At 36.2% G+C, this 22,363-nt stretch overlaps 1 protein-coding gene across 10 annotated transcripts in view; it reads right to left on the reverse strand.

Moving 5' to 3' along the window:
- MAST4 (microtubule associated serine/threonine kinase family member 4) overlaps nt 1-22,363 on the reverse strand; it is a 724,287-nt gene that overhangs the window by 121,368 nt on the left and 580,556 nt on the right. For all 10 annotated transcript variants that reach the window (XM_060191259.1, XM_016188336.2, XM_060191258.1 and 7 more), the window contains one exon: nt 18,746-18,834. In XM_060191259.1, coding sequence (XP_060047242.1) covers nt 18,746-18,834 — 89 coding nt within the window. The remainder of the gene's footprint in view (nt 1-18,745; nt 18,835-22,363) is intronic.

Below are 22,363 nucleotides of genomic sequence, written 5' to 3' on the forward strand. Positions count from 1 at the left end.
TGTTGAGGGGAAATGAGGCCAAGGAGGCTCCCTTCATTGTTTTTGGTTTGTTATGGTCTCATTCCCAAGGAACTGTGGAAGAGGCCACAGTTTCAGGCATTCTGACACTTTTATTCATAGAGAAACACAAGGGCAAAAAGGCAAAATGGCAAGAAGTTGAGCTCCTCTAAGTATTTCTAACGCACTGCCTTCACTTCCTTTCTAAGCCACATCTACACTTTACATCTTCTGCCTGTTCTTCCTTCTTCCATCTCAGGTAAGAAAAACAAGAGTCTCTGGCTTCCTCAAGTATTCTCCAAATTTTCTTCCTGGTCAGCTAGGTCCAGCTAGAACTGGAGTTCAAGGTCCTCACTAGTCCTTACCTTCCCCTAACAGTCTGATTCCCAATTGTACAGGAGAACACCAAAGACAAAAGTTGTCAGTACTCCACGAATGTCTAAGCAGTGATTTTGGTGTCTCTTTCTTCTCTTAATATATAAAATAAAATTGGGTCAAAAAGGTCGGTCAGCTGTTTAGTGAACATAACAGGACTTGAGTTTCATCTCTGGTACCACATTGTAAAAAACTAATCTTGGGCACTAGACAGTGGCACACCTAGTTAAGCCCTCATACTGCTGTGTGCAAGGACCTAGGTTCAAGCCCCCAGTCTCCACCTACAGGGGGAAAGCTTCACAAGTAATGAAACAGAGCTGCAGGTGTCTCCCTTTCTCCATCTCAATCTCTCCCTCACTTCTCAAACTCTCTCTGTCTCTAACAAGTAAATAAATAAATAAAATTTAAAAATAGTAAATGAATCTTTAAATATTGAAAAAACTATAATTATGAAATTGTTATGAACTTGGAATAATATATTTTAATTATTGAAAAAAATGCATGCAACTAAATCTCCTTCTTAAAAAGAGAAATAAATTAAGCCAAGTGAAGATAAAAGCATTGTTCAAGCAAAGGAAAATACAGCATGAAACTTTAATTAACTGTAGTCTGTTGCAGAAGATCCAAGGATTTTGAAGGAGTAAAACAAAAGAGCTTAAGGGTGGTTGGGCTACCCAGTTAACTATGGAAAAGGAAGATGACAACACGGTGAAAGGTCAGATGTACCGACATCTGTCTTGGGGAGATGTGAAATGTACACTGTGACAACAGCAGTCTTATAACTCAACATTTCCCAATAAGGAGATATGACTTTTTTTTTAATTTTTTTACCAGAGCACTGATCAGCTCTGGCTTATGGTGGTGTGGGGGATTGAACCTGGGACTTCAGAGCTCAGGCATGAGAGTCTATTTGCAATAATCATTATGCTATCTACCCCTACCCTAGGACACAATGATTTTTTAAAATGTTAAAAGTTATACTTGACTAGTAGCAGGCTATCACAGCATTTAATATATACGAATATATGTATGTATATATATATATATATATATATAAGTTTTTATATCTAAAAAAGAAATTCTGAGTTTTCATTTGATCCTTTAATAGATGGCCAATTTAAATTATCTGGGGGAAATAGTGCACTTATATCAGAGATATGCCAGCAGTGAGCTTCATGGTTAGCATGAGATTCAACAGGGCCACAGATAGGGCACGCACAGTTTTCATAAGAATAGGAATTTTTTTTTAATCTCCCTCTGTTCAGCTGTTTACTAGGTAGGTAGCATTTCCTGTTGACCTTTTCTTGACATGATCTAGTCAGCTGAATATGTGTTTATATTCTATTACCCTGTTTAATTCTTGCCTCCCAATTAATCTTTTAAGAAATGTCTTATTTATTTTATCTTAGTGAGAGAGAGATACAGAGAAAAATATACAAAGAGGTAGATGGAGATAGAGATAGAGATAGAAACTGGAGCACTGCTCAACTTTGGCTTATATGGTGGCACTGGAGATTGAACCTGAGAGCTCAAAGCCTCAGGCATGATGAGTCTTTTGCAAACCCATTATGTTACCTCCTTACCCATTATGTTACCTCCTCACCTCTTAGTCTTTATTTTATGATGTATTCATTTACTTTTACTATTGAGAGAGAGATCAGAGCACCAATCAGTTCCTGCATATAGTAGTACTAGGAGTTAAACCAGGGACCTCTGGGATCTCCTGTGTTCTAATGCTGAGCTATCTCCTAAGTCTCCCATTTATTTTTTAGTGTGTTATGAGAGAGAGAGAGAGAGAGAGAGAGAGAGAGAGACTGACTGACTTATAGCATTGCTTCACCAGTTATGAAACCTCCCAGAAACAGGGCTTGAACCTAGATCAGGTCTTTCTTGATGTCTCCAGATGGAACTTCAGGGTGTAATCCCTGGGCCTCACTGGGGAGAGGACAAGAAGCCTTACTGGGAAGCTAGCTTCTAACCCTGGTTTAACACACTAATAAGCCACACCTGCCCATCTGACTGAGGTAAAGATAGAGTGAGTTGTAAAATCTCCCTCTCCCTCCCCCTTCTTCCCCCTTCTCCCCTTTCATGATTTAAGACTAGTTTACAAAAATCATAAGATTGTAAGGATATGGGAGTCGGGCTGTAGCACAGCGGGTTAAGCGCAGGATCGGCATAAGGATCCCGGTTCGAACCCCGGCTCCCCACCTGCAGGGGAGTCGCTTCACAGGCAGTGAAGCAGGTCTGCAGGTGTCTATCTTTCTCTCCTCCTCTCTGTCTTCCCCTCCTCTCTCCATTTCTCTCTGTCCTATCCAACAACGACAACAACAATAATAACTACAACAATAAAACAACAAGGGCAACAAAAGGGAATAAATAAAATAAATATTAAAAAAATATTGTAAGGATATAATTTCAACCTGCACCCACCAAAGTTATATGCCCCTCCACTCTCCCCACTACCTCCACAGCCCTGCTGATGATAATCAGCATAGTTCTCATTAAATCTTAGTTATCATTCTCCCTAAGTATTAGAAACAGATTGATTACTTTTCTTTCTTTCGCAAAGTCCATGTGTTTCAATTCTCTACACTTCACACATGAGTGAAATCATCCAGTAGTTGTCTTTCATTTTCTTGGTAAAGTGAATGCCACTTTCTGCTCACCCTTCTCGCTCTGTGCCCCTGAGGCAGCCATTCTGGAAATGCTGCAGTTGCGACTCACTGGAGTTGGCTTTTTTTTGTTGTTGAAATGGATGCATTTCCCAAATCAGCTCTAAACCGGAGTAAGTACACCAACCGAGGGATGATATGCTAACATGTAAATACCCTAGACTACTACAAATGTGCCCCAGCAGAGTCTACTTCCTGGATGCTGTAATCCACTGTTAGGAACCCACTTAGAGACTCCAATAAGCCTGTGCTCTTATTTGCTTCATAATTTCACACTATGGTGTCCCATCACTTAAACTACATTTTAAAGTCAATTCACTTATAAAACAGTAGTTTCTCAAAATAGCACACTGTTGGTGAAATTTTATACTATTATTATATATCATGACCTGCAATGTTATAGTGCTGCAAATACTGTCACATTAAAGCAATGTATAAAGTTGCAAGGGTAAATTCTACTATTTCCACTGTTCTAGATAAGAAAGTTGGAACCTAGAGACTGATTTGCCCAAAGTTGAGCTGAACTGAAATCCACATTTTTACCTGGAGATCCAGTGTCTATTACATAAACCATATACTACTTTATCAATTGTTAGAGACCTCAAAAGTAAAGGCATTCAGGCAGCAACATACTAAGTTATAAAGTACCTAGAGGGTCACATTAGCATCTCATCCTTAGTAGCTGGGAAACAGAAATACAATGTGGAGGGAAAGTGCTACGTGCAAAATACTCCTTCCTCTACCTCACTAATTTCACTAGGTCACTCACTATAACCATTAGCTACAAAGTTCCTGATGTTAATAAAAGAAGTTATTGTTTGACTTAAGAGAGAACACACTTGAGATGCACTTAGATAACTGTGAAGTTATTTTGGTGCCCACACACCAAATTCTTGATGCTTATTAAATGTCATTTGCAGTAAGCATTGAAGAGCATTTCCTGTGCACACAATTTCTGATTCTTAGGGCCTCAAAAGTTTCAGTCAGCCAACAATTGATGGCCCAACAATATAAATACAAGACAACAAAAGGCTAGCATTTTAAAGAATACATTCCCAGATTAAGCTGAGAAACTAATCAGAGTTGATGCCAAAGATTCATGTGTAATACTATTTATCACTACACTATTAAAAAAAAAACAAATACCTAGAAATAGCCAAATTTATCATTAGAGTGGTGGTTATGCCACTGATTACATGGGGTATTCATGATCCTTCAAGGTAAATATTAAAAAAAGAGAGACCAAATGATATATACAAATATAAAAGAAATCTAAATATTAAATTATATCTATGAAATTATAATTATTCATGGTTATAAAATGTTTATATCTATATGAGCAAATTATGTATAAGAAATATTGTAATAGATGTATACATATGAAAGCATGTTTAGATATATCCCCTAATATTATTGAATTGAGTGGTAGAAAAATAATATTTTCATTTTAAATTAAATTATCTTTTTTATTTTCACCGGAAAAGAGAAAGCAACCAAAACTCTACTTAACTTTAGCTTTGGTGGTGCTGGGAATTGAGCTTGAGGCTTCTAGGATTTCAGGCATAAAAGCTTAGTAGAAAAAAAAAAGCTTAGTGCACTCCCACGGTAGTTTTTCCCTGGACCTATTTTCATATTCTCTACACTTTCCTATATTTGCCACATTATCTACATTGAACACATCTTTTGTAAATTACAAAAGGTCTTTATAAGATATTTTTGACCTATCATACTTCATTTTTTTAAAGCAAAGGCCAGATCTTCTTAAAATACATTTTTAAAAATGTATTCTTATCTAAATTCTCTTCACCTCTTTCTACCATTGTCTAGTGAAGTCAAACCTGTTATCAACTCCAATAAAGGAGTGTTGGAGGGCTCTTCTCCAACACCGAAACTGCTAAGCTTGTGATGGTTACCAAAGTATGAAAATCTTGACATTTCATGGCAATCTCTGTAATTAACACACTGTGTTTCTAACATAAATGTTTAGAATTTGAAAGACCTGCAATTTGCATGACTTTTGTAGAGCAGTACTCATAAGTTGCATCGGTAAATAAGAAAGCTCGGAGGCAAGGTGGTGGCACACTTGGTGAAGTACTCACATTACAGTGCATAAGGACCCAGGTTTGAGCTCCTTGTCCCCAGCTGCAGGGGGAAGCTTCACAAGTGGTGAGGCAGGGCTACAGGGGTCGGTCTCTCTCTCCCTCTCTCCCCCCTACCTCCTCCTCCTCTCTCAAGTTCTCTTTGTCTCTATCCAATAATAAATAAATAAAATAACAAAACTCTGCACTGAAGCATCATTAACATAAAATACGATTATGCCAAGGTGACCATGTTTACAGAGATGGAATTATTGTACATGGTATTTAAGAAAACACTCTTTAGTATATGTACTTGAATTGTAAAGTACATGTATATACTACATATACTTTTTTATTTTCACCAAAAAAGAGAAAGCAACCAAAACTCTACTTAACTTTAGCTTTGGTGGTGCTGGGAATTGAGCTTGAGGCTTCTAGGATTTCAGGCATAAAAGCTTAGTAGAAAAAAAAAAGCTTAGTGCACTCCCACGGTAGTTTCTCCCTGGACCTATTTTCATATTCTCTACACTTTCCTATATTTGCCACATTATCTACATTGAACACATCTTTTGTAAATTACAAAAGGTCTTTATAAGAGTTAAGTAGAGTTTTGTAGTATATGTAGTATATGTAGTATATGTAGTATATGTAGTATATGTATATATGTAGTATATGTAGTATATGTAGTATATTTTGTAGTATATGTAGTATATGTAGTATATACTTAAGTATATACTTAACTCTACTTTAGTATATGTACTTGAGTTGTAAACCTTCCTCATGGATGACCAATAGGCATAGGCCATCTGGCTTTGTTGAGCACTGGTGATTCTAAAGGAAATGGCACTTAATGATGCAGTTGCTGATCTCAGACTCATGGGCACCCTACTTATCTCTGTTGAACAGCTAGTTTCACTTTGATGATAATTCATATACTCTTATATGCCAAGGGAGACTGCCTGGATTTACATAGAGCTGAGGAATTCTAGCTCATGTTCAGGAAAAATCAGTTGGGGTTAAGTAAGTTAAGAGTGTGCCAAAACACCGGAACATCAGAAAATGGCAATTTGGGAGTCGGGTAGTAGTACACTGGGTAGTAGCACACATGGGTTAAGCACGCAAGGACTGACGTAAGGATCGCAGTTCGAAGCCCCGGCTCCCCACCTGTAGGGGAGTTGCTTCACAGGTGGTAAAGCAGGTTGGCAGGTGTCTATCTTTCTCTCCCCCTCTCTGTCTTCCCCTCCTCTCTCCATTTCTCTCTGTCCTACCCAACAATGACGACATCAACAACAACAGCAATAATGACTACAACAACAATAAAAAACAACAAGGGCAACAAAAGGAATATATATGTATATATATATATATGTACATATATATATATATAGAGAGAGAGAGAGAGACAGACAGACAGACAGACAGAGAGAAAATCAGAATCCCCAGTAAGTCACTCTGATTGTCACCAAAGCTGCCCCTTCAAGAATTCAACTTCTGAAAATTGTGACAGTGTACAGTGAAATGAATTAGTAAGAAAAGAATACAAAAGCCACCTTTTTACTTGGTAGACAACAATTTTTGTGCAGCTGGAAAAAATAATTCAATGCAAAATATAAGGCAGTCTCATATTTTTCAACTAGTTGAAAAAGTAGTGTGTGTGTGTGTGTGTGTGTGTGTGTGTGTGTGTCCTATCTGATCAGTGGAAGATTTAGACTTGAACATGTCTAATCTAAAAGACAAATCTGATAAACCAGTTATTTAAATACTAATAATAATATTTTATAGATTTTTGAAATTTACAAATGTTTCCCTATCTCACTAATTTTCAAGTGAACTGGTTATCTTGTGACTTTAGTCTTTAAAATTCTTTACCCTCCAAAATGTATAGTAATCTTTTTTCCTTTCCTCTTCCTCTCTATTTCACCCTTCCTCCATCCCTTCCAACCTTGCATTGCTTTGTAGCTCTCTCTCACTTTTTCTCTCTCCCTCTCTCTCTCTCACACACACACACACACACACACACACACACACACACACACACACACACACACACACACAAGAGATACACATACACACACTTAAATAATTTCCAATATCCTGGGGTCAGGCAGTAGTGCAGTGGGTTAAGCACACATGGCGCAAAGCGCAAGGACCTGTGTTAAGGATCCCGGTTCGAGCCCCAGGCTCCCCACCTGCAGGGGTGGTCACTTTACCAGTGGTGAAGCAGGTCTGCAGTGTCTATCTTTCTCTCCCCACCTCTGTCTTGCCCTCCTCCTCCTCTCTCCATTTCTCTCTGTCCTATCCAACAACAATGATATCAATAACAACAACAATGATAAAACAACAAGGGCAACAAAAGGGAAAAAATTAGCCTCTAGGAGCAGTGGATTAATGGAGGCAATCCTGGAGGCAAAAAAAAAAAAAAAAAAAAAAGAATTTCCAATATCCTTCTATCATAAAAAGAATAGTTCATATTTCCTTACTTCCAATGAAACCCTGTCCTGTTTGAATGCTCCAAGGTCTTGGAAGTTGAAACAGCACCTTAGCAATTAAATTGTTAAAGGGTATGAAAGGCAACAGCTCCCTCTCAGCTTTCATAAATAACTGAAACATATAATGGAAACATAAATGAAATATTTTCTAAATCTACTTTCAAATAAAGCATTTGGTTATTTAAGAACCCTCTTTCACTTTGAGGGGGCAGGGAGCAACCAGAGAACAACTTTGCCTTTGATTCAGGATTGTGTTGCAAAGTGGATTGTAAGAATAAAATGAAGTTCCGTGTACGTCTTTATAAGTAGTTGTTTATTTTTTCAACAAATATTTGTTAAGTGCCTGCTATATGCTGCTCACTGGATATTTACAACAGACCACTCCCTACTAGGAGCCCTGCCAAGTCTTGGATCCTGAAACACTACATTTTCCACTTTCTTAGCTGCCTCCCCACAACCTATTGCATCTTAGTTTCTTGCTACATTCCTGTCAGGTTATTTAAATATTAGCATTATGGTCTCAACCTCAGATACTGTCTTCGTCTTGGTTCAGAATTTTTCCCCTCAAAGATTTCATCTCCTTCCAAGGTTTTAAATACTCATCTATGAAAGAACTGTTCCCCAATGCATCCTCTGAATTTCAGACCCCAATCACAACTGTTTGTTTATGTCACCAGATGTCTCATGAGAATCTTAAATCCAACTGTTGGTACTCTTGTATTTTCCTTCTGGGATAATGCTCTTTATACCCAACTATATTTTCTATAAAATCTTTGATAATCACTTTTGACTAATTCTCAATACACATCTAATATATTAAATTACATAGACTATACTGACTATTGTTAATTCTAATATGAAAAATAGGCTATTTTGATTCAACTGGTGCATTAGCAACCAAACAAAGCCAAAAATTCTGCAGTACATAACAACATAAAGCTTAAAGTTGTAATAAATAATAAAGATATCTTTCCAGCTGGATGGAGGAATAGAATCTTCATGAGTGGCAGCTCAGATGACCCATGTTCTGTACAAACTAAATGCCAATTTTGCTAACACAAGGGAGTTCTAAAATTAAATTTAGGATTAAGCTTCCAAAAGCTTCAATTTATAATGAAGGAAAGAATACAGAGCTAAATCAAAGGCCATTGAGATTAAATTCTTCTATATTTAGAGGTTAGAGAAATATTAAATATGCCAGTCATTAAATTATTATTAGGAGCAGATTACATGTAAAATTGCAACCTTCTCAAAGGACCAAAATGATAAACACAGGTCACAAAGCAGATGGATCACATGAAGGAATTAAGAAATACTAATGATGCTGGTAAATAACTTTGATTATGATTCAATAGAAAGCAATACCAAAAACAAGAGAAACATACAGACTGACGTCAGTTCATCTGATTTTATCATTCTTTTCCTTAAGCAGGAAGGGCAAGATGTGCCATTACTCAAGCCAACAATTGTCAATTACACAAAGGCAAAGAATTAAAAATAATAAAGCTGTGAGCACAAACTAAGAAAGACAGCATTCTCTGTAATGCAGAGAAAATAATTTATGACAATGCTGAAAATCACAGAGCAGATGAATTGGTAACACCACATAACTTGGACACAACTACAATGACGAATTGGCTTTGGGAGTCTTTGAAGAGTTTTAATGAAGTCCAGTTATTCCAACTTGATATTCCACTCAAAGTCAATTTCAGTCATATAATGAGTTACTGATTTTAAACTATAGAAAATGAAACTCTATGAGGAGGGCATGTAGGTGCTCTGAATTGAATATAAGGTTTTACAAGTTTAAATTGATTTTGCTGACATCTGCTTATAATTAGGAGGAAAACAACATGAGTGTAGTCATTTCAGAGATTTCTCATGAATAAAAAAAGTTTCCATTATTTTAAAGAAAGAGTGACTTGATGGGACATCAAGTAATTTAATTTCTATTAAGGTTAACAATCATTCCTATGACTTGGTAGACACATAATCAAGTTTTGTACTATTGCCTCAAAACAAAGAAGCAAGGAAACCATTAGTCTTATACCATCATGTCTGTTCAATCAAAAAAAAAAAAAATCACTGCCTTGCTGAGTGAACATTTTTGTTAAAGATCTGCAAAGCAGATTTAGACAGCTTGGCAAATAACATTTCCAGCATGGAAAATCTGTTAAAATTTCCTAAATGAAAGTCACATAATAAAGTGGAACAAAAACACAAGTAAACTGGGTTAAGTGTCTAGTCTAACCTTGTCTCTAAGGAGAGATCTTTCCCTGGCTCTTAAACATCATTCACTTCTATACATAGACACTGTACCCACTAACAAATTAAATTTTCCTGGTAAGCACTTCCCTTTGTGTTGCCTGCCAACATGATGATACCATGAACATCGAAGCAGAAGCCTTTAGTGTATAATTTTCCCTATTCATATATGGAATTGAAATTGTTTAAGTGTTCTTTTTTTTTTATTAAAATTGTATCCCCTTTGTTACCCAGCCTATAAAGTTTAAGGATAACTCTGGATGCATAAAAACTCTCACAACCTGGAAAGACCATCAATCTAATCTGATTGACTTATGGTATGAGAAGGTAAAGAAATATGTCCTGATATAAGATTGTGATGCTTTAAAAGGGCCAGACAAGAAGTGAGCTCAGAGCAGGAAACTCTTAGAAATTGGACAGTATTGTCAAAGAAGGAGGAGCAGGAGGAGAAGGAAAAAGAGAAGAAGAAAAAGGAAGAAGAAACAGGAGGAAGAGGAAAAAATTATAACAAAACTCTTTAAAAGTTAAATAAAACATACATGGAAGAAATCAGAAAACAAAAGACAGTGTGGACACAAGGAAATTAAAATTTTAATAACTATAAAAATACATGAAAATAACAAAGCAGAAAAGAATATCTTGAGATTACAAATTAATATTTTTATCTCATTCTTTATAACTTGATATGAAAAAGTTAGATATAAGAAAAATTAACTGAATAAAACTATAGATTAAATAGCAGGAAAAAAATGAAAAACTGCAAATGTCATTATAATAAAACAAGCACAGTTAAAATGTTGTGGCTTATGCTGAATAAATATAAAAGTTGCTACAAGGTTGGCAAGAGTGGAGAAAATAAAGTTTTAATACATATATTTTAGTCATAGGTACACATGGACACAATATGTGGACACGTATACACAAAAATCAGTGCAAATGTATGTATGGAAAAAAAGAAGAAATACAATATATATATATATATTGCCACCAGGTTTATCGCCGTGGTTCAGCACCAACATTACAAATCCACCATCCCTGTGGCCAGAGACCATTTTTTCCTTTTTTTTTTTTTCATTATATTTTTCATTTCATAGGATAGAGAGAAACTGTGAGGGGAAGGAAAGACAGAGAGGCAGAAAGAATGAAAGACACCTGCAGACCTGCTTCACCTTCATGATACCTGCAGACCTGCTTCACCTTCCCCCACTGCAGGTGGGTAGCAGGGGCTAGAATCCAGGTCTATGTGCTTTGTATAACATGCCCTCAAATGAGCACCACCGCCCAGCTCCCTACAGTAAAATTTTAATAGGAATTGACATTTATAGGGTATTTATGATTTCCATGAAAATTTTTCCTATATTAGATTATCAGAAAAATCACATTTTATTTTCTGGCCAAACAAATCTTGAAGTCTAATTTAGAGTCATGGAAACACAGACTCAAACAGTGCTTGTGAGATTTTTATCATATCCCTAAAAAAACAAAGTCATGTTAATGTTAAAGTTAAAGACTTTGTAGTCACAGAGAACCAAAATTCACGCTAAAGTCCTTAGTGCTCGCTACAAATTACCAGGTGTATGGTTCATAGTTGCAGGCCACTGATGTCATCAGGAATGGTCCCAGGTATGTCCTGGCACTGTGGGAAATCTAATTACCCTTTTTACTCCAAACCAGTTTGTTTATGACTAACTAGTTTGTAGTGAAGGGGTATAAAAATTTCTAAACTTTCTATTAATAGAAAGGTGAGACCCCTTTTCCATCTTTCCCTCCAAACATTCTCTTGTGAGTCTAAGAAATCATCTACAATTCCCAGTAAAATTTATGAGGAAAAATATTTTGGGCACATTTGTTATTTCAGGATATTAAGTCTGGAATCACTAGGTCTCAGCCATTAATTTACATCTAGCCTGTGGTTCATCATTTATAATTATTTTATCCACTGGTTTAATTTCTAGAGATTTATTATCATATAACTACCACTTGAGGGCCAGGCGGTGGCGCACCTGGTTAAGTGCTCACATTAAAGTGCACAAGGAACCAGGTTCAAGCCCCTGGTCCCCATCTGCAGAGGGAAAGCTTCACAAGTGGTGAAACAAGGCTGCAGGTCTCTCTCTCTCTCTCTCTCTCTCTTTCTTTCTTTCCCTCTCTGCCCCTCCCCTCGCAATTTCTCTGTCTCCAATAAGAAATTTAAAAAATAATAGAAACTACTATTTACTTATTTCCCACCCTTTCTACTCCTCATAAATTTCTCCCTTCTCTTTCCAAATTTTTCCTATGTATATAGTTGAGTATGTATGTAAATATGCCCTCTAAAACACACATAAAATTATACAGTGAGCTTTACCACTTAACTATGTGTCTTGGGTATCTTTCTGATATGAGAACATAAAAGCTCATCTCATTCTTTACAAGTACCAGGCAGGACTAAATTATGTGCTGAATCATTATCTCCAAAACTAGCCCTTCACTCAACGATATGTCAAATAACAAAGTGGTAGCAATTTACCTTTCCATTTGCTAGTAACAAGCAATGCTACACTGAAGATTTTTTGTTATTCTGTGAAAATAACAGTAAGATAAATTCTTAGATATGAATTTCTTGGCCAAAGAGTACATGCAGTTGAAATTTTCATACTGCATATCACTAACCAAATTGGCTGGACATCACATCAACACTTAATATCAGTTACTTCTCTACAAGGCTGTTATCAATGGATTCTATGCATTTTAAGACATTTTTGACAATATACTAAATAAATGACACCATGTCATCCTGATTCATATTTCTCTTCATATTTCATAATTGCAATGAAACCTCATTTTATATTTTTTTATTGGTCTTTTTATTTCTGTAATATGTCATTTACACTTCTGTGCATTTTTCTCATAATGTACTAACCATCTTCATGCCAATCTTTACAACTTATTTATATATTATGGCAGTCAGATGTTTTCCAGTTAACTGAACCAAAATAATTTTTAGTTTATTTACTTTTTATTTTACTATAGGTTTTTGTTTTACCTTTTGGGCTTCTGAATTAAATGTCATGCTCAGAATCTTCCTTGAATCAGAAGCCCATAATTTTCTAGCCCTCTCTTTAACAGGACTGCTCTTTTAGAAATCTCTTAGCTCGGGGGCCGGGCGGTAGCGCAGCGGGTTAAGCGCACGTGGCGCAAAGCACAAGGACCCGCGTCAGGATCCCGGTTCGAGCCCCCGGCTCCCCACCTGCAGGGGAGTCGCTTCACAGGCGGTGAAGCAGGTCTGCAGGTGTCTGTCTTTCTCTCCCCTCTCTGTCTTCCCTCCTCTCTCCATTTCTCCGTCTTATCCAGCAACAACGACATCAATAACCACAACAATACTAACTACAACAACAATAAAAAAAAAGGGCAACAAAAGGGGAAAATAAATATATATATAAAAGAAATCTCTTAGCTCTTAAATGTGTTACAACATAGTTATATGTATTGTTTGTGGATATATGCTCCCAAACACAGTGGAGTTCTATTTTCCTGAGTTCTACTGACAAAAATCAGTTCTAACCATTTATATGATGGGTCAGTAGTGAGTGGTCTGACTCACATAATCCTTGCAAAAAACAAAGTATGACTTTATCTTGTAGGTCAATGAACAATGAGAGATGACACTTTTTTCCTTTCTTGTGTTTGTCATGGAAACATCAAGGAATACACACCAGGCACTGTGTGTGTATCAAAGACATGAGAGAGAATGAAGAAGCAGAAAATAAGAGATATGAACCATGGTGAGTGAGGAAGCATTTTGTATTTTCAAAACATAACTATTTCTTCATTTAAATTCTCCACCTTCCAACAGGACTCGATACTCAACTACAGTAAAAAATAATTTCTCATTAAAAATCTGACAGGCCAGGGAATCCTCGGATTCCCATATAGATATGATGGGCCCAAGTCCTCTAATAGATCCCTCTCTCCACCATTACTGGTCACTTCTATCAGGAATTTCATCATAAGTCCTTTTGTGGGCCTCTCCAGGACTTTGCCCTCACTGTGGAGCAACAACAGTAAGTATTGCTCCACCCTCTGAAAGGAGATTAGGTCAACCTGCTCTACCACTCGAAAAAGACTAGTCTTGAGATGAGTGCAGCCTAGAATGTTCCTACGTGTGACCATGGAGTATGAGCTCAGACTGACAGGGTCAGGCTCTTGTGCTAAATATTAATATATATTGGTCCTAGGTCAGATTGATGGGGTAAACAGTTAGTGGTATTTATATGTTTTCCTCATATTTGATAGCTACTCTCTGCCACAATCCAGCTTTCCAGACCTATTCTGAGCCCTGACACCAACATCTCAGATGATACTTTTAATCCAGCTGCATGTTACCTATCAGGCTCAAGCAAAAATTACTAAAATCATAAGCCACCTGGAACATACCTAAAATAGACTTCCTAGTTTCTTCTTACCTGAAGACTCCTGAATTCATCTGCTCTATTCCTACTTTTTGATTCCTGTTTATTATGTTTATTAAATAATTTGTTCTGCTTTATATCTTACTGCCTTTCAGCCAGCATGTTCCAGATTCTACTATGATTTCATCTTGACTTCCGTGGATGGAGGACCTCACCAATGTGTCCCAAAAGCTCATCTCTCCAGAGCTCTACCCTCTTAGGGAAAGATAACACAGGCTGGGTGGTATGGATCGAACTGCCAACATCCATGTCCAGTGGCGAAGCAATTACAGAAGTCAGACCTTCCACCTTCTGCACCCCATAAAGAATTTTGGTCCATACTCTCAGTGGGATAAAGAATAGGAAACCTTCCAGTGAAGGGGATCGAATATAGAACTCTGGTGGTGGGAACTGTTTGGAACTGTATCCCTGTTATCTTACAATCCTATTAATCATTATTAAATCGCTAAAAAAAAAAAGGGGAAAAAAAGCCTCTACCACTTTTGACTAAAGAATGAATTACTGGGTCTATAGTATAAAGAACCTGAAAGGCAAATTATAGTTTAAGAGAAGCAAAATGTACATAGACAGAAGAAAATAATCAAACGTATTATCATAGTCTTAGATACTTCTCTAAGCTCAATATTAGAAATTAGCCCTATGACAACAAACTCGAAATAAATATTTCCTAGATAAAGTGATAAAGGGTAAATGAAGAAAATTATAGCAGTAAAAGGCTAATCAAAAAGCATATAAAGTATGGTATGCAATTACTACAGAACACTACAAAGAAGAATAAGATGAAATGCATATAATTGCTATTGAATTTTATATAAAGAATAGAACTTATCACCCACTTAACATTCAGTATATGTTGCTGGGTGCTATGCTGGAGGAATAGTAAAGATAAAAAAGAAAGAAAAGGAAAAAGGAAGAAAGGAAGAAAGAAAGAAAGAAGAAAGAAAAAGAAGAAATAATTCTAGTCCCTGGGTGAGGTCTGGATCAATACTTTGTCAATTTTCACTATTATGGTAATGAAGTCATATAAGTCTCCAAAATATAAATGGTAATAATATAAATAATTGTGTACTCATCATCATGCAGTTTGTAAATGCAATATTATCAACTTTTTCCCCTTCTTCATAACTATCTCACCCATAGCTTAGTGGATTAAGTACTATCATAAAATTGGTCTTTTAAGTTACTGTATTTTGCTTTATATTGTTACACAAATGTATATACACATATAAGTATATACAAAATGTTATGTCTAGCATAATGTTAACTTTATACAAACAATTAAAATAATCTTTTCAGTTTTTTTTACCTAATACTATTGTTGATTTACATCCTTATACACACAGCATTAGCTCCTGTTTTCACCGTGCACAGTATTCTGTGGGTGACTATGCTATGATCCATCTATCCATTCTCTAATTGCTAGATGTAGTTTGCTTCAAATATTTAACTCTTACAAAGTGAGATTATGTATTCTTTTTTTATATGTGTGCCTCTTATGTTTTACTTGAAAAATCACATCTCTGAGCTTTTAATTTTATCAACTTATGTTTACATTTTTTAATTTTGTTTTATACTTTGGGGTTTTTTTTATACTTTGTTTTTATAATATTTAATGGAACAGTTTTTATCTTTATTTATTTATTGGATAAAGAGAGACAGAAATCAAGAGAAAAGGAGGTGATAGGAAGGGAGACATAGAGACCCCTGCAACACTGCTTTACCATTCAGAAAACCTTAGCCCTGCAAACCCAGATCCTTGGACACTGTAACGTGTACGCTCAACAAGGTGTACCACCACCTTGCCCCTATAATCTTCTTTCCTTCTTTTGTTCGATGGGACAGAGAGGAGAGATGGAGGGAGGTAGGCAGGGACAGAGAAAGGGATACCTATAGGAATCTTTTACCACTCATCATGCTTGGGAATGAAAGCTTGAATACAGGTCCTTCATATGGTAATGTATGCAGTCAAAAGGACTGTGCCACTCTCCAGGCCACTCTTAACTTTTTCTACTTTATCATATTTATTTATTGCTATGAGAAAAATACAACTTAACACAGGAGTTGGGCGGTAGCGCAGCAGGTTAAGTGCAGGTGGCGCAAAGTTCAAGGACCAGCACAAGGATCCCAGTTTGAGTCCCCAGCTCCCCACCTGCAAGGGAGTTGCTTCACACGCGGTGAAGCGGGTCTGCAGGTATCTGTCTTTCTCTCCCCCTCTCTGTCTTCCCCTCCTCTCTCCATTTCTCTCTGTCCTACCCAACAATGACGATATCAATAACAACAACAATAAAACAAGGGCAACAAAAGGTAATAAATAATTATTTAAAAAAAAAAAGAAAAATACAACTTAACTACTACAGGACAATTACTTTTCTCTCTCTTCTTCTCAAATATGTAAAAGATGTCCCACTCTCAGCCTGAGAGTCCTTGAGCTCAAGGACAGTCTTCTGGAGGAAAGAGACCATCCCACTTTGAAAATTAAACCCACCTCATATTAAAGCTCAGAAGTATTACATTAGAGTTTCCACACGATTTCAGCGAATATGGGGTTTAAAATGCTCATCCTTTTAAGCCTTTTAATCCTTTACCCTTCACAATTCTGAAGATTTCTTCATAAATATAAGCCTTCCTTAAAATCCTTGAAAGGCACTCAAAGTCAAAATTCTTTGCACATTCTGATGTTCATGTTTCCTTCTATGTTTGTGTTTTCTTATACAATAAAGATTACACATCCCACTGACTAGAAATTTCCCTTCTATCCTGCCATTTCTACTTCCCAAAATCTTGTCTATATTTCAGTATATTGGACAAGTAACGCCTCCAATCTTTCCCAGATTTTCCTAATTGGAATCAACCTTTTTTCTTCTTTGCATCATCTTCAATATAATTTAAATACACACACATATACAAATCAGTCTCCGTTACACAGGGTTTTTTTTTAATATGGCTATACCTTTATTATAATGATTACTTGATACCAAATGCCTCATCTTTTAAATCTTCATGGTTTTTACAAAGGTCATGGTTTAATAGGTATATATATATAGAAATTCCAATATATATATTAATTAGACTTTTAGAGAATCTCATGCACAGATACATGAGACTTGTTCTAGCATACCTAGCAGAAGTGTTTATAGTAACCATCATATATGATAGAAAAGTTAAAATTCGGGAGTCGGGTGGAGGCACAGCAGGTTAAAGCATGTGGCGCAATGCGTAAGGATCAGTGTAAGGATCCTGGTTCGAGCCCCCGGCTCCCCACCTGCAGGGGAGTCTCTTCACAAGTGGTGAAGCAGGTCTGCCGGTGTCTGTCTTCCTCTACCCCTCTCTGTCTTCCCCTCCTCTCTCCATTTCTCTCTGTCCTATCCAACAACAATGACATCAGTAACCACAACAATGTTAAACAACAAGGGCAACAAAAGAGAAAATAAATAAATAAATATAAAAAAATTTTTAAAAAATAAGTTAAAAATTTTAGGGAGAAAAAAATGTGCATAATTCTGACAGAGTTTAAGACATGTCATTCCCATACCCCCACTTATGTGTTCTTGAAATGTTGAGTATCTTAAGTTGAAGAAAGAATTTAGGAAATGGCAGGTATAGGAAGGAATTACTAATCATTCCCTAAAATAGGGCAGAAAATCTTCTTGCGAAAAGTGACCTTCCATAGATAGAGGGAAGGAACATTCTCATCTCCAAAGATAAGATACATAAAATAAATCTGAATGAACTGGCCCTGGGCTTCTCCCAATTTACTACATTGGTGTCATAACTACTATCACACCTTGCACAACTTTCTATGTTTCATCACACCTGAGGTTCCTTATGAATACTCCTGTATCACAGAAAATTTGTATTAAATGTTTTTGCTTTTCTTGTGTTAATCTATTGTTTGTTGTAGTGTTCTCAGTGGATAACTTACAATGATAGAGAAAAAAAGATGTTTACTTCTCTACAATTGATACTAACCCTTATCATGTGAACAACCTTCTGCCAAAGACAATCCCAACATAGACATCTATCTTGTGTTATCCACAAATTTTAAAATGAAGGAATAAAAACCTGAGAAATTTATATCATGAGAGTTGGGGTCCTTTTTCAATTTCAAAGCAATTCTCAAATTCAATATCTCAAACAGAGAAAGTTAGAGGTAACAAAGTTTGAGCTAACTTAGTGGAAAGAACCACTTAGTGATGAAACAAGGGAAAATTCAAGATAACATGCAAAGATACCTCTGAATTTTCAAATGCCTGAATTATTACATTCATCAATTTCTTTGTACCCAGGCCCTCATGACCTCAACACTACAGGCTCGTATTTTTATCAGCCAAATATCTGCAATGCTCTCCAGTATTCTGCCAGATGCATTCTGCTTTTTAAAAAACTAGCAACAAAGAAGTAGAACAAAACATGTTAGTTACCTGCATGAGCAGAGAGAGGTGAGTGTGGTCGAGGCAATGCTGCTGACTGCCCATTGCCTATCAAGCTCTTCCGGTTGCTTGTTCGACAACTGCCAGAAAGAAAGCAAAAACAAAGTTTTAGAGAATATGCACGGCAGCAACATCCATGTCTGGTTGATGCAGGCACAGAACAACCTATTTGCTGATACAACTGCTGAGATTTTTACAAGTTAACAATTACTAATAGTGGAGGTGTGCTTGCTTCTTGAATATTAAAAATCATAATATATTCATATATTATAATGCCATCAATATTCTTCACCACTGGTGAAGTTATAATCAAAAACCTTCTTCCAGCTTTTCACTGCAAGTATATAACATACATACAAGTGATAAATTAAGCATTCAAATCAGCAAACTACAGGTAGCATCTTTGTTGACATGAAATTTCTAATGCAAAATTACATGCAACAAAGCACGTCATTACTCTCACAAAAATGCACTAATTAAAAGTCTAATTATTTAGACAAATTTCATATCTGTGCCTTTTGTCAATAGAACAGTCAATGCCCAAGATAAATATATTTTACCACTCATTCATTTCTCATCTTGTAAACTGCATTCAGATTCCTTATTAATGTAGACATTTTTGAATCATAAACCCAGGTTCTAGTTTAAATTAAAATAATACTATGCAAAGTCCATTTTGCACTGGGCACTATCGGGTAGTTGGTAAGAAGAAATAAATTGTCACATATAGGCTGAGGGGAACAATTGTATACTTCTGCTGATACAGGGCTATAAAATGGTAAATGTGATTACAAGGTAACTTTTATTAGCCTTGAAACTAAGATAATGATAACAAGGTGGGTATCATCTTATTTTCATTTGCTTAACTTCAGTACAGTCTGGTACTTCACTCTATCAGTACAGTGAAGAGAAGTGAAGAGAGAATAATAAAATGCAGCAGCATATTTCATTGAATTCACCTACAATAGATTCAGGGCACTGATTCTACCCTCCCAATCTCAAGCTGCTCTTGACCATTCAAGGTATTCTTTAGTTTTTTTCTGTTATAGCAGGTTCTTAAAATAGAAAATTTCAGCTGAGTTTTAAATTACATATAGTGAATATATCTGAAAAGAAAATATCTGGGCTGGGAAGAGAGTAAACTACTTATGCAAAAATATTTTGATGACTGAGTTTATGAGGACCCAGACTCAATCCCTAGCACCCCCACAAACTAGAACTGAGCAATACTCTTGATTTTTTTCTCTCTCTCTTTCATGCACACACACACACACACACACACACACACACACACACACACACTCACACTCACACACTTTCATTAAAATAAAATATTTTTAAAAGAAAGAAAAATTTCTAAATAATACATTTCAAAACCAAATCCAATTTCTTTCAGCAATACTGACTCTTGAGCCAGTTCCCCCTACATAGGTATGTGCTGTATATTATCATTTGTCTACATATCCATATTTATAGTTTCTTAAGGTCAGGCAGCATCATTTTATTTTTCTTACTGAAGCAATCAACATCTCCTATCATTATCTGTGAGTTTAATTAAGACCATGTTTACTCAGCCTTAAAGAAGTTGTTGAATTAGAATAGACCCTTGATACTTAATTATGAAAGTGGATCCTGATATTAGCAGCTCATCTATCAAGAACAGTATGCAGCCTCTCTTAAAATCTTAATCATTAAATCAGTTCCATTGTTTCAATGGAACTGTATAATGTATTTAGCGTTCATTCAAATTAATATCTTTTACTTCAATATGTTACAATATATATCAATTTCCAATGTTAATCAAAAAATTATAAAAGGTTTATACCCTGGAAATCTCAGCTAGTTTATTCATTGACATGAGCAAATCAACTGAACTATGGTTAACTAGCAACAAATAGCTTTTTGCACTATTTTTTATATTTAGTATTTCCTCTAAATCATTATACTAATTTTCTCTTATCGATATAAATATAAGTAAATTATCGATATAAATATAAGTAAATTAAATAAATAAGAAATAAGAATAAAATTAAATAAATAAGAAATATATAGCAACAGAAAAAATATATTAAACAGGGTTACCAGTAAAATATGATGATTTAAAGCTAAAATTCAGAAAATGTTTCTTAAAGAAAAATTTAAACTGAACTTATTTTTAAAATTTATTTATTTATTTATTTATTATTGGATAGAGATAGAGAGAGATATTGAGAGGCAGGAGATAGAGGAGAGAAAACAGAGAGATACCTAAAGCCCTAATTCATCACTCCTGAAACTTTCCTCCTACAGGTGGAGGCCAGGGACTTGAACCCCGGTCCTTACACACTGTAGTGTGTACACTTAACCAGGTGCACCTCCGCTTGGCCCCTGAACTTCCTAAAAAATATACAGACTGAAGGGGGCTGGGTGGTGGGACAGCTGGTAGAGCACATAAATTATAGTGCACATGGATGGAGATTCAAGCCCCAGGTCTCAACTTTAAACAGGAAAGCTTCATGAGTGGTGAAGCAGGGCTACAGGTCGCTTCTCTGTCTGTCTGTCTGTCTGTCTGTCTGTCTGTCTGTCTGTCTGTCTGTCTATCTATCTGTCTATCTATCATCTATTTTTATTTTCCTCATACCTCTCAAGTTCTCTCTGTATCCTAAATAAATAAAATAATTTTTTAAAAAATAGAATGACTAGGGAGGCGGGCAGTAGCACAGCAGGTTAAGCACATGTGGTGAAAAATAAAATGACTAGAAGACTATCACAACAAGCAAAATCAACACTCAACAATATAAATTTAAAACACATATCAGGGAAGTGGATCATCTACTAGGACACATAACTAACTATGTTTCAGGTTTTACATCTAATCCCTGTCATTACACAAAGCACCAAAGACAGTAGCAGGGAAATTTCATGGATGATGGACTGGTGCTCTGATTGGTGTAATGTCTCTCTACCTCCTCTGAAAATACAGATTTAAAAAAAAAAATGAGGGGGGAGGAGCAAGTGATGGTACTCCTGGCAAAGCTTATAATATGGAGTGTTGAAGGACCCCCCAATCCTAGCCCCAGTGCCCCAACTGCAGGTGGTAAGTTTTACAAATGAATGCTGTAGGTCAGTCTCTCTCTCTCTCTCTCTCTCTCTCTCTCTCTCCCTCTTTCCCTCTCCCTCTCTCTCCTCTCCCTCTCTCCTCACCTCCTTTTCTCTCTCTTTTTACTCTCCCTTCTCTCTGTCTCTATACAAAATAAATAAATAAAAATGTCAAAGTTTAAAATAAAATAAAAGGTCTTGAAAATAGCATAAGTGGTTTAAACAACAGACTTTGGTGAAGTCTCAGGTTCAATCCCTGATACCACCATAAGCCAGAGTTGACTAATGCTCTGAGCAAATACATAAATAAATAAATAATCCTTATGGGGCCAGAACATAGAGCATCTGGTAGAACACACACGTTACAGTGCAGAAAGATCCAAGATCAAGCCCCGAATCCCTGCCTGTAGCAGGGAAGCTTCGTGAAGCAAAATGTTGAGAAGTACTAAATTAAGAAATTTAGTTCAAAAAGTCTGAGAAAGAAGCATCTAACAAGTGAATTACATAAAATGTACATTCAGCCTGCCTTTG

The sequence above is a fragment of the Erinaceus europaeus genome, chromosome 5 (genome assembly GCF_950295315.1).
Source record: "Erinaceus europaeus chromosome 5, mEriEur2.1, whole genome shotgun sequence".
In the NCBI taxonomy this organism is placed as follows: Eukaryota; Metazoa; Chordata; class Mammalia; order Eulipotyphla; family Erinaceidae; genus Erinaceus; species Erinaceus europaeus.